Consider the following 25,168-nt stretch of genomic DNA (forward strand, 5'->3'; position numbering starts at 1 on the left):
AAAACCAGTCTAAAAACTAGTAGCAAAGATAAACTGTGCCTGTCCTCCAAGGCACAAAACTAAAACTGGGGCTGGATCTGTGGAGAGATTGTTAGAGGGAGGGGTTAGAGGGGGGAGGAGTCATTTTTAATAGATTCTGTGCCAAAACTCCATACCACACACTCTAACCCCTTAGTAAGTGCGCAGTGACCACAGATTGATGAAGGAGAAATATATGATTCGTTATCAAGGTCACTGTATTTGGGCACTGACCCCTATACCCTGCATGTGCTGCTGGTGCAGTGCATCATCTAATGTGCAATCACTCTGTTCACATGTTTCTCTTACGTCCTAGAGGATGCTGGGGACTCCAAAAAGACCATGGGGTATAGACGGGATCCGCAGGAGACATGGGCACACTAAAAGACTTTGACTGGGTGTGAACTGGCTGCTCCCTCTATGCCCCTCCTCCAGACCTCAGTTAAATTCTGTGTCCAGGAGAGACTGGACACACACTAGGGGAGCTCTACTGAGTTTCTCTGGAAAAGACTTTATGTTAGGTTTTTTATTTTCAGAGAGACCTGCTGGCTACAGGCTCTCTGCTTCGTGGGAGTGAGGGGAGAGAAGTCAGACCTACTTCTGCTGAGTTAAGGGCTCTGCTTCTTAGGCTACTGGACACCATTAGCTCCAGAGGGTTCGATCACTTGGTGCGCCTAGCTGCTTGTTCCCGGTGCCACGCCGTCACCCCCCTCACAGAAGCCAGAAGCCGGGTGAGTATGCAGAAAGCAGAAGACTTCAGTGATGACGGAGGTACAGTGCAGCGGTTGCGCTGCGCTCCATGCTTCCACACACCAACGGCACTCACAGGGTGCAGGGCGCTGGGGGGGAGCGCCCTGGGCAGCAAGTTACTGAGGTTGTTAACTGGCAAAAACAGCATATTGGGTGCCTGGGCACTATGTATGAATCCCCCGCCAGTATAATGATTTAAATTTAAGCGGGACTACAGCGCGCCGGGAAGGGGCAGGGCTTAGCCGCACAGCTTACCAGCACCATTTTATCTCTTCACAGTGCATGCAGAGACGCTGGCCCGGACCTCCACTCTCCTTTTAAGTGCTGCGAGCAAAACAGGGGGGGGGGGGGGGGGGGGGGGTGCACAGTCAATTGATGCTATATAATACAGCGCAATTTATCATATATTATTGTTTTTAGTAGTATATGGGCGCTGGGGTGTGAGCTGGCATACTCCCTCTGTGTTCTCTCTACAGGCTTCCCTGTGGGTCTGTCCCCTTTGGCCAGTGTGAGAGTGTGTGTGTCGGTAACGTGTGTCGACATGGCTGAGGCTGAGTGCTCCTCCCCGGAGGAAGTTACTGTGGGCGCAGAGAAGGATTTGGCAGTTGTTCTGTCGGCACAGCCGACTGCTGATTGGGTGAATATGTTGAGTACACTGAATGCAAATGTGGCATTATTATCTAAGAGGCTGGATAAATCTGATTCTCAGACACAAACGTGGAGAAAATCCATGGAGGACGCCTTGTCTCAGGTACAGGCCCCCTCAGGGTCACAGAAACGTTCCTTTACCCAGATGGCAGATACTGATACCGACACGGACTCCGATTCCAGTGTCGACTTTAGTGAAGCCACTTTACATCCAAAATTGGTAAAGAGTATTCAGTACATGATTGTGGCTATTAAAGATGTTTTACATATCTCTGAGGAACCTCCTGTTCCAGATGCACGGGTTTGTTTATTTAAAGGGAAAAAGCCTGAGGTGAAGTTTTCCCCCTCTCATGAACTGAACGCTCTTTGTGAAAAGGCTTGGGAGTCGCCTGACAAAAGATGGCAGATTCCCAAGAGAATTTTTATGGCATATCCTTTCACCTCTGACGACAGGGAGAAATGGGAGTCGTCTACCAATGTGGACAAAGCTCTGTCCCGACTGTCCAAAAAAGTGGCGCTTCCGTCTCCTGACACGGCTGCCCTCAAGGATCCTGCGGACCGCAAGCAGGAAACGACATTAAAGGGCCATTTATGTCACTACGGGTGCACTCCTCAGGCCTGCCGTGGCGTCGGCGTAGGGGAGTAGTGCTATTGCTAAGTGGGCTGATAATTTGGCATCCGACATGGATACCCTTGATAAGGATAACATTCTTTTGACTCTTGGTTATATCAGGGACGCTGCAGCTTACCTAAAGGATGCGGCGAGGGATATTGGCCTCTTGGGATCAAGGGCCAATGCCATGGCGGTCTCGGCTAGGAGGGCGCTGTGGATTCATCAATGGAATGATGATGCCGATTCCAAGAAAGCTATGGAAGCTCTTCCTTTTAAAGGTAGTGTCTTGTTTGGTGATGGCCTTGCTGACCTGGTGTCTACAGCTACTGCGGGTAAGTCATCTTTTCTTCCAACAGAAAAAGGCGCCCCATTATCAGATGCAGTCCTTTCGGCCTAATAAATACAAAAAAGGAAGGGGCTCGTCCTTCCTCGCTTCAAAAGGTAGAGGAAGGGGAAAAAGGTCGCCTGCTGTGTCTGGCGCCCAGGACCAAAAGTCCTCCCCCGCCTCTGCCAAGTCCACCGCATGACGCTGGGGGGGCTACCCTACGGGAGTCCATGCCGGTGGGGGCCCGTCTCCGAATCTTCAGTCAGGTCTGGTTTCAATCGGGCCTAGATCCTTGGGTCTTAGACATAGTGTCCCAGGGGTACAAGCTGGAGTTTCAGGAGATGCCCCCCCGCCGATTTTTCAAATCAGCCTTGCCAGTTTCTATTCCAGAAAGGGAAGTAGTACATGCTGCGATACAAAAGCTGTGTCAACAGAGGGTCATTGTCCCGGTTCCCCCGTCCCAATGGGGAGGAAGGGTTCTGTTCGAGCCTCTTTGTCGTGCCGAAGCCGGACGGCTCGGTCAGACCAATCCTGAACCTAAAATCCCTCAATCCGTACTTGAAAACTTTCAAGTTCAAGATGGAATCTCTTCGAGCTGTAATCTCCAGCCTAGAAGGGGGGGATTTTATGGCGTCAGTCGACATAAAAGATGCCTACTTACACGTCCCGATATATCCTCCTTATCAGACCTTCCTGAGGTTTGCGGTGCAGGAATGTCATTACCAATTTCAGACGTTGCCGCTTGGGCTTTCCACGGCCCCGAGGGTCTTCACCAAAGTGATGGCGGAAATGATGGTACTCCTGCGTAAGCAAGGTGTCACAATTATCCCGTACTTGGACGATCTCCTGATAAAGGCGAGATCAGGAGAGCAGTTGCTAAGAAATGTCGAACTTTCCCTGACGGTTCTGCAACATCATGGTTGGATTCTAAATTTGCCAAAGTCACAGTTGATCCCGACAACTCGGCTGCCCTTCTTGGGCATGATCCTAAACATGGAACTACAGAGAGTGTTTCTTCCGGCGGAAAAAGCTCTGGAAATCCAGACCATGGTCAAGGAGATTCTGAAACCGGCAAGAGTGTCGATTCATCAATGCACTCGAGTGCTAGGGAAGATGGTTGCAGCTTACGAAGCCATTCCGTTTGGCAGGTTTCATGCCCGCGTGTTTCAGTGGGACCTGCTGAATAAATGGTCCGGGTCTCACCTGCACATGCACCAGAAAATAAGTCTATCTTCCAGGACCAGAATTTCTCTCCTGTGGTGGCTGCAAAGTTCTCACCTTCTAGAGGGACGCAGGTTCGGAATCCAGAATTGGGCCCTGCTGACCACAGATGCAAGTCTCCGAGGCTGGGGTGCAGTCACACAAGGAAGAAGTTTCTAGGGAAAATGGTCAAGCCAGGAATCTTGTCTCCACATAAATGTTCTGGAGTTAAGAGCCATTTACAACGGCCTTCTGCAAGCAAAAAAACCTTCTTCAAGGTCTACCTGTCCTGATTCAGTCGGACAACATAACAGCGGTGGCGTACGTAAACCGCCAGGGCGGAACAAAGAGCAGAGTGGCAATGGCGGAGGCCACAAGAGTTCTCCGCTGGGCGGAAAAGTACGTGACCGCTCTGTCAGCAGTCTTCCTTCCGGGCGTGGACAACTGGGAAGCAGACTTCCTCAGCAGACACGATCTCCATCCAGGAGAGTGGGCCCTTCATCAAGAGGTATTTGCAGAAGTGACAAGGCGTTGGGGAATTCCTCACATAGACATGATGGCGTCTCGCCTCAACAAGAAGCTTCCGAGGTATTGTTCCAGGTCAAGGGACCCCCAAGCCAGTGCAGTGGACGCCCTGGTCAGTTCGTGGGTGTTTCAGTCGGTGTATGTGTTCCCTCCACTTCCTCTCATTCCAAAGGTGTTGAGGATCATAAGACGAACAAGGGTTCCGGCAGTGCTCGTCGTTCCAGATTGGCCACGGAGGGCCTGGTATCCGGATCTTCAGGAATTGCTCATAGAAGATCCTTGGCCGCTTCCTCTCAGAAAGGACCTGTTACTGCAGGGGCCATGCGTATTTCAGGACTTACCGCAGCTGCGTTTGACAGCGTGGAGGTTGAACGCCAAATCCTAGCTCGTAAAGGTATTCCCGGGGAAGTCATCCCCACTCTCCTTAAGGCTAGAAAGGAGGTCACGGCGAAGCATTATCACCGTATTTGGAGAAAATGTGTGTCGTGGTGTGAAGCAAAAGAAGCTCCTACGGAGGAGTTTCAGCTGGGACGTTTCCTCCATTTTCTACAGGCAGGCGTGGATGCAGGCCTGAAATTGGGTTCCATCAAGGTGCAGATTTCAGCTTTATCTATTTTCTTTCAAAAAGAATTGGCCGCCCTTCCTGAAGTTCAGACTTTCGTGAAGGGAGTGCTGCATATCCATCTTGCGTTTGTGCCACCCGTGGCACCGTGGGATCTTGACGTGGTATTACAATTTCTTATGTCTCACTGGTTTGAATCTTTGCGAAAGGTTGAGTTAAAATTTCTCACTTGGAAAGTGGTCATGCTTTTGGCCTTAGCGTTCGCCAGACGGGTGTCGGAATTGGCGGCTTTGTCTCACAAGAGCCCATATTTGATTTTCCATGTGGATAGAGCGGAATTGAGGACTCGTCAACAATTTCTGCCGAAGGTGGTTTCTTCGTTTCACATAAACCAACCTATTGTGGTGCCTGTGGCTATGGATGCTGTGGCAGTGCCAAAATCTCTTGATGTCGTGAGAGCTTTGAAAATTTATGTCGCCAGAACGGCTCGTTAGGAAAACAGAGGCTCTGTTTGTCCTGTATGCTTCCAACAAGATTGGAAATCCTGCTTCCAAGCAGACTATTGCGCGCTGGATTTGTAATACGATTCAGCACGCTCATTCTACGGCTGGGTTGCCGTAGTCAGTAAAGGCCCATTCTACCAGGAAGGTGGGCTCATCTTGGGCGGCTGCCCGAGGAGTCTCGGCGCTTCAACTTTGCCGAGCAGCTACGTGGTCGGGTTCAAACACTCTTGCTAAGTTCTACCAGTTTGATACCCCGGCTGATGAGGACCTCATGTTTGCTCAATCGGTGCTGCAGAGTCGTCCGCACTCTCCCGCCCGGTCTGGAGCTTTGGTATAGACCCCATGGTCCTTTTGGAGTCCCCAGCATCCTCTAGCACGTAAGAGAAAATAGGATTTTAATACCTACCGGTAAATCCTTTTCTCCTAGTCCGTAGAGGTTGCTGGGCGCCCATCCCGGTGAGTACTGTTACTTGCAGTTGTGTTGTTAGTTGTTGGTATCGGTTGCACGAAGGTTGGGTATCGGTAATGTTCAGCTTGTTGCTGTTTTTCGTCGTACTGTTATCTGGTATTCCTGCTAATCCAGTTGTACGGTGTGTTTGTGGTGTGAGCTGGTATGTATCTCACCCTTAGTTTTTTTTTAAATAGAGTTTGTTTATTAAAAAAAAAAGGATCACAAATACAGACATTTCGTTAGACATGAGAAATTGAATAATACAGTACAGGCAATGCAACAGGTTATAGCATACATGATCTCGAAAAAAAAAAAAAAAAAAAAGTATATTACATCACATGTGCAATTTCTCCCATTCTATTACTACACTCACGTTGCAATATAAAAAGGAAAAGAAAAGAAACATTCTAATGTCTGTAAACAGGTCAGAACTCTCATATTGAATATTTTAATTTTCTCCCCAATTATTTACCAATTACAGCTCCAACTAGTAAGCCGGGACATAGCCTACCAAAATTTCTAGAACATAAAAGATATAAACAAAAACACACAGAAAAAAAAAATACCATCAAGAAGCAGTATTACAGTACAATTAGTGAGGTATATGAAGTAATGAAGAATGAGTAATATCACATCCTGGCCTTGTATGAACCCAGGACCCCCTCCGCCCCCAGGGCGCAACACTCTCATAGCACAAGAGCAGGGGAGGAGTATACAGAAGTAATCCAAGGGGACCATATTTTCTCATATTTGGAAATAGCATTGTTTTTCATGTATACATAGCGGTCTTTAAGGAGAGTGTCATTAACCAGTGCCTTAAAGGCTGATACAGAAGGGCAACGCGGGGCCATCCATAACCATGCGATGCACACCTTGGCCAGGGCACAAATACTACGAGCATAAAGGCCCTCCCATCTGGACCCCGAAGCAGGAACCCCCATTCCCAGTACACAGAATCTCGAGGTCAACATACTCCCAGGCATCCCCATGTGCTCCAGAATCGACCTGACCCCAGACCAGAACACCTGAATGGACGGACACTCCCACACAAGGTGCCAAAAGGACCCCCCATCAGCCCCACATTTAGGGCAAACAGCTGTATTGTTGGCCCCAAACCTGGCCAATCGAGCCGGTGTTATATAGGATCTGTGCAAAATAAAGAGCTGTATTTGTTGAAATCGAAGTGACTTAGTCACCACACCCGGGTATTCCAGGGCAAGCTCCCAGTCCTCCTCGCCTATGGGGCCCAAATCCCCCTCCCAGCGCTCTCGGAGTCCCGAGAGAGGGTCTGCGTGAAGTATCCCCAATAGGTACGAATATGTAAAAGAAATCACCCTAACCCGTCCCAGCGAGCTTAAAAAGGTCTTTATTGGGGAAATGAAGGAGCGTCAGGGGTGAGTCCCGAAATTGCGATTGTAAGGCGTGTCGGAGTTGTAGGAATCTAAAAAAATGAGAATTAGGTAGACCAAATTCCTCCTTTAACTGCTGAAACGATTTCAACGTATCATCACTGTACAATTGGGATATGGAGATAATGGAGTATGGAGCCCACACCACCCCGTCCTCAAGAGTCCCCAACTCGGGTAGTGAAGTAGAGTGCCAGAGGGGAGTATCCGGGTCCAAGCCATCAAACCCAAGCATATTTTCCAAAGCTAGCCAGATCTTCATGGCCTGGAAGACAACAGGGGGAGAGTACCGAGAAACCCTCCCACTCAGCAAAACCTGCACCGGAGAGAGGCCCGGGTAGTAACACCGGAGAAATGCCCATTGTAAAGTACCGGCATCCCCGCCCTGAATCCAGGTACTAAGGTGAAACAACTGGGACGCAAAGTAGTACAACTGAAAGTTGGGCAGGGCTAAACCACCATCAGCCTTCAGCCTAGTGAGAGTATTCAGCTTTATCCTAGGCCTTTTGTTGGCCCATATTAAGGATGATAATATACCATTCAGTTTCCTAAAAAAGGACGGAAAGATATATACCGGGGATTGCAGGAGAATGTATAACAGTTTGGGTAGAATTATCATTTTAATTAGACTAACCCTGCCGGTCACTGTCAACGGAAGCTTGCACCAAGCTCTCGACTTGCGTGTAATCAGTTGCGTCAGTGGGTCCAAGTTCAGGGGTATAAAATCAGAAGGGTTATTTGTGATTTGAATTCCGAGATATTTAAACTGACCCGTCCAGCATAGCGGCAAGGGGAGCTTCGGGGCCAAGGGTGGGGGGCCAATGACGGGCATAATGAATGACTTGGGCCAGTTGATACGGAGACCAGAAAAGCCGCCGAATTCCTCAATGACCTGCAACAGAACAGGCATGTCAACAGCATAATCATGTAGGAATAACAGCAGGTCATCCGCATAAAGAGCGATCTTGTCAACACAAAGGCCCGTGGTGATTCCCCCAATGTCCGGGTGTGTCCTATTCAGGCAGGCCAAAGGCTCTATGGCAATAGCAAATAGGGCAGGAGAGAGGGGGCACCCCTGTCTGGTACCCCGAGACAGGGTAAAGGAGGATGAAATATAACTATTTACCAAGATCCTGGCACACGGATTTTGATATAGCAGTCTGATCCATTGTATAAAGTTAGGGTCGAAGCCCATACATTTCATAACTGCCCACAGGTAGGACCATTCAACGCTATCGAACGCCTTAGCCGCGTCCAAATAGACCACGACCGAGTCCGAGGGGAAGGTATGTGGAGCTTACAGCCTGCGCAAATTAATAGACGTGGACATGCCTGGCATAAAGCCAGACTGGTCATGATGTATTATGGACTTAATAACAGAGTTGAGCCGAACTGCCAGAATTTTTGCCAGGATCTTAGCATCAGTAGGAATAAGGGAGATTGGCCTATAGGACTCCAAGAGGCGGGGGTCCTTGCCGGGCTTCGGCAGCACTATAATAACAGCCTCGGACATTGAGGGGGGAAGTTGATTAGCAGCAAACGTGTCCGTGAACATGGTAAGCAACTTGGGGCCAAAGAACTCTATATGTGTTTTATAAAGCTCAGTGGGGATGCCATCACAGCCCGGAGATTTGCCACTGGGGGACATGCCCACTGCCGCAGACACCTCCTCCAGAGTCAAAGGTGCCTCCAGAAAACTGCAAGCCTCGGGGGAGAGTCTGGAAAGGGGCACACTATCCAAATATATGTCCAAGTCTGCTGCAGAGCACGTCAGGCGAGACTCATACAAATCCTTATAGTACGAAAGGAACAATTGCGCAATGTCTGGGGTGCTGTCTGCAATGGAGCCATCAGGACCAGACATCTGCACAACCGTAGACCCAGGCCGGTCATAATGTACCAAGCGCGCTAACAAGCTTCCCGGTCTATCCGCCTGCATATACAAGTTAGTGGCCCGAAACAACAGGGAGCGCGCATTTTTATCTGAGAGATGGGCCAGCCATGCCGCCTGAGCCGTCAGCCACCGCGTTTTAAGTGCAGAGGTGCCCTCTGCCAGATAACGGATCTCGAGGTCTCTAAACTCTGATTCAAGTGTCCTCTCCTTCTCCCTACATGACAATTTATGTGCAGCGATTTTGCCGATCAGTGTACCGCGCAGGAAGGCTTTAAATGAGTCCCATATGACAGGAGCCGGGGGCCGAGCCCACATTATCCGCAAAAAAACCCTCCCATTTTAATGTCAAGTCCGAGCAGTCACCCAACTGAGCCAACCAGGATGGATGTAACTTCCAATACGACTGTCCCCTCTGGCACTCCACCTCCAAAGATAACAGCAAGGGTGAATGGTCGGACACCCCCCGTGCCTCATAGTGAACATCTAGAATTCTGGGCAGAAGCTCAGGGGAAACCAGGGCCAGATCGATTCTAGAGTATGAGCCATGTGTGCCGGAGAAGCACGAGAACTGTCTAAGTACGGGATTTCGTACCCTCCAGGCGTCTACCCACTGCATATTACTCAGAAAGTCTGCAAATTTAGACGGGGTATCCCCCCGCCCCAAGAGCCGAAGGGGACTTCCACCTATCCAGGGAGACATCCAACACGTTGTTAAAGTCCCCTAAACAAATAACAGGGGTATGGGGGGAGGAGGCAATAAATGAGGTGGATTTCTGCAAAACATCATATGAAAAAGGTGGGGGGACATAAACTGACAGCAGGAAAAAAATTTGAGAATTCAATTTGCATTCCAAGAACACAAACCTACCACAAGGGTCAGTATTTACCGTAAGCAATTCAAACTGGACAGATCTTTTGATCATAACTGACACCCCTCGGGAAAAGGAGGAGTGAGAGGAATGATACGCCCATCCCACCCAAGGCCTGCGAAGCGACATCAGTCTATTACCTTCTAAATGAGTCTCGCTCAGACAAACAATGTCCGGGTCATATTTCCTGACCATTTTGAGTACCAGGGATCTCTTTACTTTATTATTGATACCCCGGACATTCCACGCCAAAAATGTCAAGGCAGGCATGGTACCCAAGTGGTTATCCGGGACACATCACAGAAACACCGCGCAGGGTGGTTAAGGGACCTCGGAATCAAAAATGCCTGCGCCCCTACCTGCCTACACCATACATTATCCCGAAGACAGCGTCGTCCGCAGACCCCGGGCCACAAGCCTATCCGGCCCAAACAGCACATCAATACCTCACATAGAAGAAAAAAACAAAAATAAAAATATAGAAAACTGTAAACTGAAGAAAAAAAAACAGAACCTGCATAGAAACCAACAATACCCAGACACCAACCCCCCTCCCCGTATACCTTCCCAAACAGCGGCATACACATATCCCTAACAAACCCAACCCTGGAGATCCAAGTGCCTACGGCTAACTAATGCGTAGCGTAAGAACCTAGAGCCCCGATACAAAAAGAAACCCTAGAGGTATGTAACACAACGCAACAAAGTCCAGAACCACCGTAACAAGGGGGTGCTACCCGGACATATACTTGCATGTAGAAGGCCCAGGTAGGAGGAAGATCAGGATATCAGTCCGGAGCAAGTTGACGGTTGCCTGGAGCATATCTGTCCAGCCAGGCCGCCGCCTCCCGTGGAGAGCTGAAGAACTTGGTTTCCCCGTCTGCGACCACCCGCAATCTGGAGGGGAACAACATCGAGTAGGGAAGATTCAGGTCACGTAGACGCCGTTTAATAGGCAGAAACTGGGCCCGGTCTTTCTGGACGTCAGCTGCAAAATCTGGGAACGCCGACACCCGAACACCACTCCGAAGCAGGGGGCCCTTCGTGCGACCCAGGCGTAACACAGAGTCCCGGTCCTTATAATGTAGAAATTCGGCAATGAAAGTTCATGGTGGGGCTCCTGGAGGTAAAGGCCGGAAAGGAACCCTGTGGGCCCGCTCCACCGCAAACTGGGAGGTGAAGGATTCCGCACCATACGCCTCTTTGAGCCAGGATTCCAAGAAATCTTCAGGGTTTGCCCCCTCTTCCCTTTCAGGCAGGCCCACAAACCGCACATTGTTTCTACGGAGGCGCCCTCCATATCTAGAAGCTTGGTCTGTATTGTTGAAACTTGCTGAGAGACCGCCGACACGGATTGCTTTAGAGGGACACAGAGATCCTCCAGATTGGAGACCCGCGTCTCGGCCTCCCCCACTCTCTCCCGGATTCTCTGGACATCCTGACGTAGTAAAGAAAGATCGCACTGCACCTTCTCCATTTTGTCCGACAAGCGTTGTTCGCTGCCCGCAATCGCCTCCAGTACCTGCTGAATGGACGGAGCGGGGGGCTGCACAGTCGCGCCCGAGTCGGCCCCAGCCACGGGATCAGGGTGGGTGGGAGAGGATGCTTTAGGAGATGGCTGCACCGGCTGGGTGGCGGACTGGCGGGCAAACTTCTCCAACTTGGCCGCAGCCGCGCTTTGACCGCCTTTCACCATATTAGCGCGCTGAGATCACCAACCGGGCACAACACGGATCCAATCGGGCTCAGCCGGCTCGCAGGTCCCAAGTATTCAGTGCCAGAGGGCCCAACAGAGAGCGGGCGATGTAGTATCAAATGCGCCCCAAAAACAGTGGTAAGTAGGAGGGGTGAGCCAGGAGGTCCCAGGGATACAGGAAAGGGCAGTGGACCAAGGCAACGTGTGAAGGCAGGATAATAGGGAGCCGGGCAGCACACCCACAGGCACTGCAATCTGTCCCACAGTCTCAGTGCAGTATAATATGAGGGGAGGAAGTTGCTTCCAAGATGGCCACCGGGCCCACAGCCTCCCCCCACCCCCAGCAGCTCAGCCCAGCACAGAAATCCCAGGCAAGGAGCAGTGGAAGACAGTATCCCCGGGTATTAGGGGGTGCCGCGGGCTCCAAACAGCGTGACTTGCGGGGTGTTTCGCCGCGGGGACGCGCCCGCGTGCACCCGCGGCAGCGCGGCTATGCGCCGCCAAACTCGAGGCCGCGGATGCTCCTGCGGCCCAGGCCGGAAACTCGAGCGGCAGCCGGCGCGGACAGAAAGCACTCTGCAGAGACAGCCGGGGGACGTTCACCGCTGCCCCAAGCGCTCAGCAGTCAGGATATGCGGCACAGGCTCCGGAGCAGGGGCCAGGAGAGGTGAAAGGATTAATTAGCCGGGGAGCTCCCGTGCTCTGCTGCCTACCCGGATGCCGCCGTGGCCACCATCTCACCCTTAGTTTAACAAAACTCCTTTCCTCGAAATGTCCGTCTCCCCTGGGCACAGTTCCTATAACTGAGGTCTGGAGGAGGGGCATAGAGGGAGGAGCCAGTTCACACCCAGTCAAAGTCTTTTAGTGTGCCCATGTCTCCAGCGGATCCCGTCTATACCCCATGGTCCTTTTGGAGTCCTTAGCATCCTCTACGGACTAGGAGAAAAGGATTTACCGGTAGGTATTAAAATCCTATTTTTAATGTCAATCTATTAAACTCCCCCTGTTGGTATAGTGTTGGTATAGGCTGCTGGGAACAGGAGACGGCAGCTCTGTGCTATGTTCTCACAAATCCTGAAGGAGCAGGGGTAGTAGGGGATGGGCATTATTCCTGCCTCTGATGACTTCCATAGCACAAGTGGCATTCTAATAATCACAGCAGCTGAGATCAGTGCATAATAGGAGTGCTGCTCCAAGATCTGGGCCCTATGTTCCTATGGACATATCTGATTTAGACTAGGCACCAGAGAGTGAGACCTAAGTCTTGTATGTATTCTGAGCAGGAGGTTAAAGAGAACTCTCCCAGACATATTCTGGGTACACATCTGAAAGATTTATTTTCAGACAGCTGGCTGCACGGACAATTTGGTACGCTGTACACACTTACCAATCAGCCAATTGATTTGCAGTATCAGGGCAGACATCACAAGTGGGTGGAAATGTACATTTGCCTGCCCAGAAGTAAAGTCACTGTCGGCAGCTACAGAGGCTGCCTAATGGCCCGATCTGAGGGTCACCTGCATGCACATGTAGGAGAAATGGTATATCTGCTACATATACAGTCATCAGCTGTGCAGCGGGGCCAATCAGCTATGTATGTGACCGTCGTCATTGACAGACATATCTTCTGTACACACACACAGATGTACTATGCAATATATCGTTCGTCGGCTACCCAGCCTTAGCAGAGCGAAAGTAGAAAGGTTTTTTTTGTGGTAAACATTATATACTGTATTTAAAGCAATAAGAATGCGATGGCAATATTGTGAATGTTAAATTTACCTTTCTTAAATACATTTCAAATTCTTTAAGAGCACTCAACGGAAAATGAAGCCGAACTGAGAGAAAGTATTGCCACATTTATGTGTAAGGCGGCAAAACAAAAACACATATACAAAACCAATGCATTTACCTTAGACTGCTCTGCCCTGGAGTAATGGTAATAGAAGAGGTTGAAATCAGTGGCACACTCCCGCTTTAGTTCATAGAGCCCTCTGCCTGTTAAACCCGGCTTTCTTAACACAAGACAAAGAAGACAAGAGTTTAGGCACTGCAGGATCCCGGCTGTCTTTACACTGAACAAAGGCATCACAACTTACTTAAAAGAGGCAATAGTCTCAATCACTTGCTCCATTCCGGTTTCTTTATTTTCCTGTAAGTTGAGAGAATGTTGCACACATATATTACATATCATCACAGTGGTGTTGTGAGAGAGCAGCCGCGTTCCTGAGTAATAATTTAAAAAAAGCACAATATTAATTTGCTAGGAGCTAATGACATTATAATGGTTTAATACACATTGATATTACTCATTTCATAGTTCTAATCAATGGTCGATGTAAAATCCCTACAGTTCTAACTACCAGTGGACATGTTTCAGCTGTAATCAATTCTCAGGGAACGGAGAAACTTGTCAGAAGGGCTGACTTATAATGACACCTAAATATTGGCACACTCACATCTTCCGGCAGTGCCTTCACCAGCTCACTGTGGGCCATGGGTCGTATGCTCAGCTGATGAACAATTTCCCGTTTTATCTCATCAGTAGCTGTGACCTGACCAACTCCTGGGCAAAATCGTTCACCTGTGTCACAGATAAGGAATAGAAGGGAACATAGATCACGTATCAGGTAATGTATGTATCGGATGGGTCTACAACGATATCCCGGATGTCGGGATCCCGGCGCCCAGCATACCAGCACTGGGATCCCGACCGCCGGAATGCCGTCAGTGGGGCGAGTGCAAAAGAGCCCCCTGAGGGCTTGCTGCGTTCGCCGCGCTGCGGGCACGGTGGCGCGCTATGCTATTTATTCTCTCTCCAGTGGTGTTGTGGACACCCCAAGAGGGAGAATAGTTGTTGGGATCCCGGCGCCGGTATGCTGAGCCCCGGGATCACGAATGCTTCCCGTTTCGGATAATGTTAATTCTAAAGGAAGAGTCCTTTACATAAAGGGAGCATAAAATATGAAGTGTGGGAGGGAAGGCCAGCGTTCAAGTTGTCTATCCAAAACGGTCTCCTGCTTTACCTTATAGAGCAGGCATGTCCAAACTGCGGCCCTCCAGCTGTTGAGAAACTACACATCCCAGCATGCCCTGACACAGCTTTAGCATTCTCTGACAGCAAAACTGTGTCAGGGCATGCTGGGATATGTAGTTTCCCAACAGCTGGAGGGCTGCAGTTTGGACATGCCTGTTATAGAGGATAATGGATCTAGCACTTTAAGTACACTAACGTGATGAATCCCTCACGCTCCTATATCCCCATTCTGCTGGACACTCTGGTTTTAGTGCCACATGGGACAGAAGGGTGTGTATTAGGCAGCTCTCAGAGCTACAATAGTTTTCTTTTTACTATGTGGATGACTGACACGGGCAACCTGACAACAGGAACTGACAGGGGCTCACCATCTGGAGGTGCAAAGTAAGTGCCTCCTTCCAAGCACCAGTGCATTCCAAGTCCTGAAATTATTCCCTTTATCCATCACGGTAGGAGAATAGGGGGAGATAGTACCCAATAAGAAAAGATGAACTAAGTATACACAGACAGAAGAACCAAGCACAGAAAGTGTAGAAACACCCACACAACAGTCTATGCAATCCCACCACAACTAAAGATACTTACCTGCTATTAGCACGATCGCTGTATAGATTGAACCTCAGCTGCACAGGTGAAATCAATAAAGGTAACATGCTGCCCGGGGTATTCACCTCACCCCAAACTCAGGATACTGTCCTGGATGACACCCTTATTACCCCTCTATTCGCCTATTGTGAAGAATAAAGGGAGTCATTTCAGGACTTGGAATGGCCAGGCTTCATCAGTGACATTACACTCGTGTTACATGTCATGCAAAGTTGAAAGGTGGATAGTCTGGTTTGATTTCACCTGCAAATTGGACAGACCATTATCAGCATGTGGGTGGATTATTGTTTGCCATCACACACTGGCAGATTATCAATCCAAACAGCCAACTAGTTGGCAGGCTGGAACAACACTGTTCTAGTATATGGCCAATTTCAGATTACTACTATTCCAATTCCTAATGCCACAAGCACAACAATGGAACATTCATTTATGTAGAGGCTGGTGCCTCGCTGAGGTTCACTATAGCCTCTAGTTTGGTCAGCAAGGCTGTGGGAAAATGAGGCCAAAGCAACTCTCTGAAATATCATAATTACTATTATCTTTAATGCAGCCAAGGAGTTTGTCAGCTGCGTGACTGTTTCTTAGAATCATCTTAGCTGAACTCATCCTCAGCGATACCGGCTTACAATGTGTTGGCCCTATCACCAAGAGATGTCTGGGCTGAACCACATTTTCTACCAATTCAAAATAAAGGTGGGCATAGTCCAAAGATATTGGGTCACATTTTGTAAATGGGGTTCTGTCGCATAAAATGATAAGTGCAAGGGCTGTGGAGGTGACACACTTTCCTGGTCAAGTACCAATATGCATGTACTAAGAGCATGGTATGGTGCCACAGCTCCCATACTGTCTGGCATATAGGATTACTACTTAACAAATGAAATATACTGTGAACAATGCAAGAAAATAATTCAAGCAACTGCACACACTATTAAAGTAAAACAACTACTCACTACATACTCAGAACACAGTTTGCTGCAAGTTAGCAATATCTTACCAACAATCATAATGATCAGATGTAACATTTCCTCAATAAGTGTGTTATTCTGCTGAACTACATCCTGGGGGGAGAGAACGGAGAGGTCACACATGAGAGAGAGAGAGCGATGGAATACCTTGATAGTAAACAGATAGGAATCATGTAATACTGTAAGTAAGATGACACAACAACAAAGTAGAAGAAAGGGTTAAGCGAGTACATCACACGCTGGGTTCTGAGAAAGGAAATAAAGTTATACTGTACCTTGCTTGCACTGTCCTTTCTAAACCTTTTCCCATAATCTGGAGTACTAAATATCTGGTAAATTTCAAAGCGGCTAAGCACAATCATCAGGAAATGGTTGGGATCCATCATTGAAGCGCCAGCCTAGGAAAGGAAATGTCTTACAAGTTGAATATAATGGAAAGGGGCTACAGAAGGACTAGTCTATGTTCTATGTCAGTGGTCCCAAGCTTTCTTGAATCACGGTGCCCTAGAGCAGTGGTTTGCAATCTTATTTGAATTACGGCGCCCTAGAGTATCAGATTTTTTTTCACATCGCCCCTAGGAGGGGTACAGGATTTGCTTATGTTTGCCCACATATTTTATGATTGATGGCCACTGGTTTTGACTATTACATTGACCATAAATAATTTGAATTGGTCCTGAACCACCAACCCAGGGCACTCCTGGAAGTATTCTGAGACAACCCAGGGTGCCACGGCACACAGTTTGAGAACCACTGCACTAGTGTATCAGCATTGTTTTTAAAGCTCCCCCTAGAGCAAATGTTTCTTACTGAAAAACTCTGCAAATATTATTAAATTCTGCAAACATTGTTAAGAAAATTGTGCATATATGTCACTCTAATGCCCCCTACACATTCAGCGATAGGACGCTGAGCTGTCCAACGGCGGATACGGCCGATGAGCGACCCCGCGGCAGGGGGAGTGAAGTTTCTTCACTCCCCCCGTCACCCGGCTCCATAGCAGTGCATGCTAATATGGACAATATCGTCCATATTGGCCTGCATGCATAAGCGACTGGGCACCAACGATGAACGAGAGCGGGGCCGCGCACACTAAACGATATGAATGAGTTCTCCTTCATTAATGAACGAGAACGTTCATATCATTTAGTAAAATCTCTTAGTGTGTAGGGCCCTTAAGGGTCAGTTATGTGCTGGTGGACAGGGTCGTGCTATAATTTTCCACATCTTTTATGGCTGGCAGCCACAAGCTCTGGTTTTGTTCATCACATTGACCAAAAATTAGAAATTATTTAATTTGGTCTTGGACCACCAACCTGTGGTACCCCTATAGGTGCCACGACAACCAGCTTGGAAACCATTAGTCTATGTCGTATTAATTTTCAGAAAAAAGGGGGCAATTAGCATTTAAATGCATTCATTTAATCTACACACCCCCATACATATTTACTTTGAATTCATGAATACCGTTCCCAGGTTCAAATGTACTTCAACCAATAACTACCAGTAAAATTTAAAACCATTAAAACTACTATTATTTTTTTCTTGCATATAGAGCGGAAAAAACAGGATTTGGATACCTACTGATAAATCCTTTTCTCCTAGTCCGTAGAGGATGCTGGGGCCCACTTCATGACCATGGGGTATAGATGGTTCCGCAGGAGCCATGGGCACTCTTAAGACTTTTCAATGGGTGTGAACTGGCTCCTCCCTCTATGCCCCTCCTCCAGACCTCAGTTATAGGAACTGTGCCCAGGGAGACGGACATTTCGAGGAAAGGATTTACTTTAAACTAGTGGTGACATACATACCAGCTCACACCTCAACCATGCCGCACAACATGGCATTCAACAGAACACATGCCAACAGGCATGAACCAATTACAGCAACATGCTGAAACTAATATAACACAACTTGTGTAACTCTAATAACAAAACTGCAGGTAAAGTGCGCACTGGGAAGGGCGCCCAGCATCCTCTACGGACTAGGAGAAAAGGATTTACCGGTAGGTATCAAAATCCTGTTTTCTCGAACGTCCTAGAGGATGCAGGGGTCCACTTCATGACCATGGGGTTTATACCAAAGCTCCAGTACGGGCGGGAGAGTGCGGATGACCCTGCAGCACAGATTGACCGAACTTGAGGTCCTCATCGGCCAAGGTGTCAAACTTGTAGAATTTTGCAAATGTGTTTGACCCTGACTAAGTAGCTGCTCGGCAAAGTTGTAATGCCGAGACCCCCCCGGGCAGCCGCCCAGGAGAAGCCCACCTTCCTAGTAGAATGGGCCTTCACCGATATCGGTAACGGCAATCCAGCCGTAGAATGAGCTTGCTGAATTGTACCTCTGATCCAGTGCGCAATAGTCTGCTTGGAAGCAGGACACCCAATCTTGTTGGGAGCATACAGGACAAACAAAACCTCTGTTTTCCGTATTCGAGCTGTTCTAGCGATATAAATCTTCAAAGCTCTAACCACATCTAGAGACTTTGACTCAGCGAATGTGTCAGTAGCAACTGGCACCACAATAGGTTGGTTTATGTGGAAAGAGGAAACCACCTTTGGAAGAAAATGTTGACGAGTTCTCAACTCTGCCCTATCTTCATGGAAGATCAGGTAAGGGCTCTTGTGGGACAAGGCCCCCAATTCAGACATCCGCCTTGCGGATGCCAATGCCAAAAGCATCACCACTTTCCAAGTGAGAAACTTCAGCTCTATTTCTTGTAGAGGCTCAAACCAACCCGATTGAAGGATCTGCAACACCTCATTAAGGTCCCATGGTGCCACTGGAGGCACAAAAGGAGGCTGGATGTGCAGAACCCCTTTCACGAACGTCTGAACTTCTGGAAAGGAGGCCAATTGTTTTTGAAAAAAAACTGATAAGTCCGAAATCTGGACCTTGATTGACCCCAATCTAAGGCCCGCATCCACACCAGCCTGCAGAAAATGGAGAAAACGTCCCAACTCAAACTCTTCCGTAGGAGCCTTCTTGGATTCACAACAAGACACATATTTTCTCCAAATACTGTGGTAATGTTTAGACGTTACTCCTTTCCTGGCCAGAATAACAGTGGGGATGACTTCCTTGGGAATACCCTTTCGGGCTAGGATCCGACGCTTAACAGCCATGCCGTTAAATGTAGCAGTGGTAAATCTTGATACACACACGGCCCCTGCTGTAGTAGGTCCTCTCGAGGAGGAAGAGGCCGAGGATCTTCTATGAGCAACTCCTGAAGATCTGGATACCAAGCCCTCCTTGGCCAGTTTGGGGCAATGAAGATTGCTCAAACTCTTGTTCTTCTTATTATTTTGAGAACTTTTGGAATAAGTAGAAGTGGAGGGAAAACATATACCGACCGAAATACCCACTGGGTCGCCAGTGAATCCACTGCTATAGCATGAGGGTCTCTCGACCTCTGAAGCTTCTTGTTTAGACGAGATGCCATCATGTCTACTTGAGGAACTCCCCAAAGACTTGTCACCTCTGCGAAGACTTCTTGGTGGAGGCCCCACTCTCCTGGATGGAGATCGTGTCTGCTGAGGAAGTCTTCTTCCCAGTTGTCCACTCCCGAAATGAAAATTGCTGACAGAGCTCTAACATGTCTTTCTGCCCAGAGGAGAATCCTTGTCACCTCTGCCATTACCGCTCTGCTTTTCGTTCCGCCTTGCCTGTTTATGTACGTGACTGCTGTTACATTGTCCGACTGGATCTGCACGGGATCTTGAAGAAGATGTACCGCTTGTAGAAGGCCGTTGTAAATGGCTCTCAATTCCAGAACGTTTATGTGAAGGCAGGCTTCCTGACTTGACCATTTTCCTTGGAAGCTTTCCCCCTGTGTGACAGCTCTCCAGCCTCGGAGACATGCATCCGTGGTTATTAGGACCCAGTCATGAATCCCAAACCTGCATCCCTCTAGTACAGGCATTCCCAACCACGGTCCTCAAGGCACACCAACAGTGCAGGTTTTAGTGATATCCAGGCTGCAGCACAGATGGTTAAATCAAAATAACTGAGCTACTAATTAAGTCACCTGTGCTGAAGCCTGGATATCACTAAAACCTGCACTGTTGGTGTGCCTTGAGGACCGTGGTTGGGAATGCCTGCTCTAGTAGATGAGAACTGTTTAGCCACCACAGGAGCGAAATCCTGGCTTTGGGGGACAGGATTATTTTCCGGTGCATTTGTAGGTGGGATCCGGACCACTTGTCCAACAGATCCCACTGGAATACTCTGGCATGAAATCGGCCAAACTGTATGGCCTCGTAGGCCGCTACCATTTTCCCCAACAACCGAACGCATTGATGGATCGACATGCTTGTTGGTTTCAATATTTGTTTGACCATTTTCTGGATTGCCAGAGCCTTTTCCACTGGAAGAAATACTCTCCGTACTTCTGTGTCCAGAATCATCCCTAAAAAGGGGTCGGTTCCAACTGCGACTTTGGAAAATTCATGATCCAACCGTGTTGTTGGAGTATTGACAGGGAGAGTGCGATGTTCTGCACCAACTGTTCCCTGGATCTCGCTTTTATCAGGAGATCGTCCAGATAAGGAATTATATTGACTCCTTTTTAACGAAGGAGGACCATCATCTCCGCCATCACCTTGGTGAATACCCTCGGTGCCGTGGAGAGTCCGAACAGCAACGTCTGAAACTGGTAATGGCAATCCTGTACTGCGAATCTCAGATAAGCTTGGTGAGGAGGATAAATGGGAACATGCAAGTAAGCATCTTTTATGTCTACGGACACCATGAAGTCCCCCTCTTCCAGACTGGAAATCACTACCCTCAGGGATTCCATCTTGAACTTGAACCTTTTCAGGTAGAGATTCAGATTTTTCAGGTTTAAAATCGGTCTGACCGAGCCGTCCGGCTTCGGAACTACGAAGAGGCTTGAATAAAAAAAACCTTCTCCTTACTGTGCCAAGGGTACCAGGACAATGACCTGATCCCGACATAATTTTTGAATTGCCGTTGTTACTGCCTCTCTTCCCGGAAGAGACGCTGGCAAGGTTGATTTGAAAAATCGGCATGGGGGACGTCTTGAAACTCTAGTTTGTACCCATGGGACACTATTTGTAAGACCCATTGGTCCAGGCCAGATTGAATCCAGATTTGGCTGAAAAGTTTCAGACGTGCTCCCACCCGAGCGGACTCCCGCAAGGGAGCCCCAACGTTATGCTGCAGATTTGGCAGAAGCAGGGGTGGACTTCTGCTCATGAGATCCGGGAGACGCTGCAGATTTCTTTCCTTTTCCCCTTCCCCTACCTGCAAAAAAAGGGAACCCCTTTGGCCTTTTTGTATTTGTTTGGGCCGAAAGGACTGTATGTGAGAGCGATGTGTCTTTTTCGCCGGTGTAGGAGCATAAGGCAAGAATGTCGACTTACCTGCGGTAGCCACTGAGACTAACGCATCCAGCCCATCACCAAACAAGACCTAACCCTTTATACGGGAGAGCCTCCATATTTCTTTTGGAATCTGCATCAGCATTCCACTGGCAATCCACAACGCCCTCCGAGCCGATACTGCCATGGTAGCGGTTCTTGATCCCAAGAAACCAATAGATTTCATGGATTCTAGTACGTACGCAGCAGCGTCTTTGATATGACCTAACGTTAGGAGTATCTCGTCTCCATCTATTGTGTCAATGTCTAATGACAAGTTTTCTGACCACTTTTCAATAGCACTACTCACCCACTCACAGACAATGGTAGGCCTGAGTAGTGTCCCATTGGCCACATCAATAAATCACCTCACTCACTTGCGGTCTGTCGGCTCCTTAAGTGAAGCCATTCCAGGCGCAGGGAGAAACACCTTTTCTCTTTTATGACAAGGCCCTGTCTAAAATGCGGGGTGACTCCCACCTTTTTTGGAAAAAGGTAAGCTGCCTGATATCCTTTTGGGAATCAGAAATTTCTTTTCAGGTTAAATCAGACCTGAGGTGGAGGGAAAATTACATTACTTCTTTACTAAAGTAAACCCTCTCCTTGTGGTAAAAGAGGGGGCTTCGTAACTTCTAACACCTCCTTTATAGCTAAAACATGTTTTGAATGCTTTTTTGCTAACTTAGGACCTATTCCCCTGGAATCACTAGTGTCGACATAGGAATCAGAGTCCGTGTCGGTATCAGTTTGTACTACTTGTGCAAATTTGTATGTGACCCAGAAAGGTCCCTGTGGATGAAAGGCAGAACTATTAAAAATCACATCTTCAACAGATTATTTTCATTTTCTGTATGAGATTCAGTCCAACCTCTTACTGATATGATTCACACCATCATGTAACCTTTCACCCAGTCAGGCTCTTGGTGTCATATTACACCTGTGTGTCCCTAACATGTTTCCACAGAGTTCCCTGCCACAGACATGTCACACACGTGCAGAACCACACCACAGACACTCCGGGATTTATAGGGGACAGACCCACAGTAAAAATCTGTCAGAGGGACACAGATAGGATTTTGCCAGTTCACAACCCAGCGCCAGTAACACAATGTCTGTGAACACAAAATGCCCACTGACATTCAGCGCTTTTATAATGTTAATCACACAATTATATAGCACCAAATTCACTGTGGCCCCCCCTGTTTTGAACCCTGATACTTGTTCAGTAGTGGAGGAGGACCAGTGTTGTCTCTGCAGCCTGAGGAGAGAGAGAAAATGGCGCTGAGCAGTGTGCTGGCTGACTGAGGAGGAAGCTCCACTCTTCAATGGTGTGTTTCTCCTCAGCTTTTATGAGGGAATATCTTATACTGGCGGGGGTAGGACTATGCCTCAGCAACTTATGCACCTTATTGATGCCAGTTTCCATAGGTTTCATGCTGCCCAGGGCGCCGCCGCCCCCCCGCGCCCTGCACCCTGCAGTGCCTGTGTATGTGTGGGCAACATGGCGCGCTGCGCTCCCGCCAGCCGCGCGGTACCTTTAGCCGTCACTTTCTTGATTGAAGATTTGTCTTCTAACACTCACCTGTCTTCTGACTTCTGGCTCTGTGAGGGGGGTGGCGGCATGCTGTGGGAGTGAGCATCTAGGCACGGCTAGCGTTCAGTTCCCTTCAGGAGCTAATGGTGTCCTGTCAGCCAGAAGCAGAGCCATGGAACTCTTTAGGAAGTTGGTTCCTACTTCTGCCCCCTCAGTCCCACGAAGCAGGGAGTCTGTTGCCAGCAGTTCTCCCTGAAAACAAAAAACCTAACATAAGTCTTTTCAGAGAAACTCAGTAGAGCTCCTCAGAGTGCATCCAGTCTGCCTGGGCACATTTCTAAAACTGAGGTCTGGAGGAGGGGCATAGAGCAAGTAGCCAGTTCACACCCATTGAAAAGTCTTAAGAGTGCCCATGGCTCCTGCTGAACAGTCTATACCCCATGGTCATGAAGTGGACCCCAGCATCCTCTAGGACGTATGAGAAAAAAACCTCTTTCTGTTCATGGAAAACCTAATCAAGAATATCTATATTCCAAAATCAGAAGCTTCGAGTGGCATATTATTTAGCTGATATACTGAGTGCACACATATGTACATATTATTGCATGTCTTGTGGCTGTGGGGGTCTTTAAGGTGGAAACTCGTCCCTAGCTTTCGAATTCTATTAGAACATGAACAGTACAGATGTGTTTGGTTAATGTAAAAGAAAGATAGAAAGGTTACCTGTAACATTACAATGTCCTTGTCAAACATCTCTCTTCGGCATTTCACATTATGATAGTAGTAGATCTGTTTAAAAAATTAATATATACGATAATCCATAAATATTAAGGTAAATCGCAGACAATGCAAAAAAAACAAAAAACTTGTAGCTCTCAATACGTAATTGTATCATAACGACAAAGTCATTTAATTTACAATTTTCTCAACCGGGTTCCCCAGAGACTACTGGCAGTGCCCTTTATCCGTACATCACTGCCCTAACATTAGAGCAGAGAAGCTCTACAGCGGAGCACATCCGCTTAGCAGCTGTCAGCAAAGATTTAAAGCGGTATCTAATGACCGCAGGTAACTGTCTCGCTGGGGGATATTCAATTAGCCGTCGCGAGACGCGGCTTATCTGGGATTTTGTTTCACCTACCTCAGGCAGGCAAAACCAAATACACATAAGCAGCCACATTTTCATACTCAGGAAAAACACACAGGTTTCACTGAACCCTTGTGTTTTCGTGAGAAAAAAATTGGATAGCTTGTAAAAAATATTGGTGAAACATCAGGGGAAAAAGAGTGAAAAACTGACCTTTTTTGCACCCAATGTTTTTCTGCATCTAATTGGATACCCCTACCCCCCTTAGTTTATTAAGAACATGCTTTATAATTTCTGCTGCATGTTACAGATGTGTCCTTTTACATAATTGCTGCAGTCGCACCAAATCAAAACTCTCAGCACGCCACGTCCCGTGAGACTCTGCTAGCATCGGGCATCTTTTTTTGATGAAACGTGTTTTATCTGCAACGCGATGCGACTAGGACACACCAGTAGACTGACTGATTCATTTGACATGCCAAACATATCTGTGGGCGGCTGGGTCTCTGAATCTGTACACAAAGTGCAATAATGTAGCAGCAACAGTATTTCCAATGCAAGTTCCGCTGAGCTCTGTATAATAATAATTCAGCACAGTCTCCTGGTACGTTCTAGTCATATCGCATTGAGACTAAAATGCAGTCTCAGCAAAAAAAAATACGCCAACGCTAGCAGCGCTGGATGGGACCTGGCGGCTCATTAGCACCAGGCATCTCAACCTGCATGGGGTATTTAGGCTCGATGTATGATGACACATTGGGAACAGGGTTTTCTATAATGAATACTAATGTTCAATAATGCTTGTTACAATTTTCAAAGCAAAATGGTCAAAGTCAGCAGGAAAGAGAAGAACATACCTGATTAACTAATGAAAATCCATTCCTTCTCCACATTCCAGCATGCACCTGAGCGCACAGGACCAAACAACGCAGTGGGTGCTCGATCAGCATTGGTGGGCTCAACTCACTCTGTGTAACAAAACAGCACGTTACACTTACAAAGTACATCCACACAGGGGTACTGCATACTGTATGTGCAGGGCTCTGTGCACATTTACTGTTCTTGTGATACTAGTTCTATCTGAGCTCATTC

General features: G+C 48.0%; 1 protein-coding gene across 4 annotated transcripts in view; it reads right to left on the minus strand.

The window, feature by feature from the left end:
- Positions 1-25,168, minus strand: part of UBR2 (ubiquitin protein ligase E3 component n-recognin 2) — a 278,406-nt gene that overhangs the window by 117,893 nt on the left and 135,345 nt on the right. For all 4 annotated transcript variants that reach the window (XM_063918297.1, XM_063918298.1, XM_063918296.1 and 1 more), the window contains exons 17-23: positions 24,934-25,044; positions 23,713-23,778; positions 16,350-16,472; positions 16,104-16,167; positions 13,920-14,044; positions 13,560-13,612; positions 13,373-13,475 (exon numbers count right to left, since the gene is read on the minus strand). In XM_063918297.1, coding sequence (XP_063774367.1) covers positions 13,373-13,475; positions 13,560-13,612; positions 13,920-14,044; positions 16,104-16,167; positions 16,350-16,472; positions 23,713-23,778; positions 24,934-25,044 — 645 coding nt within the window. The remainder of the gene's footprint in view (positions 1-13,372; positions 13,476-13,559; positions 13,613-13,919; positions 14,045-16,103; positions 16,168-16,349; positions 16,473-23,712; positions 23,779-24,933; positions 25,045-25,168) is intronic.

The sequence above is a fragment of the Pseudophryne corroboree genome, chromosome 4, assembly GCF_028390025.1.
Source record: "Pseudophryne corroboree isolate aPseCor3 chromosome 4, aPseCor3.hap2, whole genome shotgun sequence".
In the NCBI taxonomy this organism is placed as follows: domain Eukaryota; kingdom Metazoa; phylum Chordata; class Amphibia; order Anura; family Myobatrachidae; genus Pseudophryne; species Pseudophryne corroboree.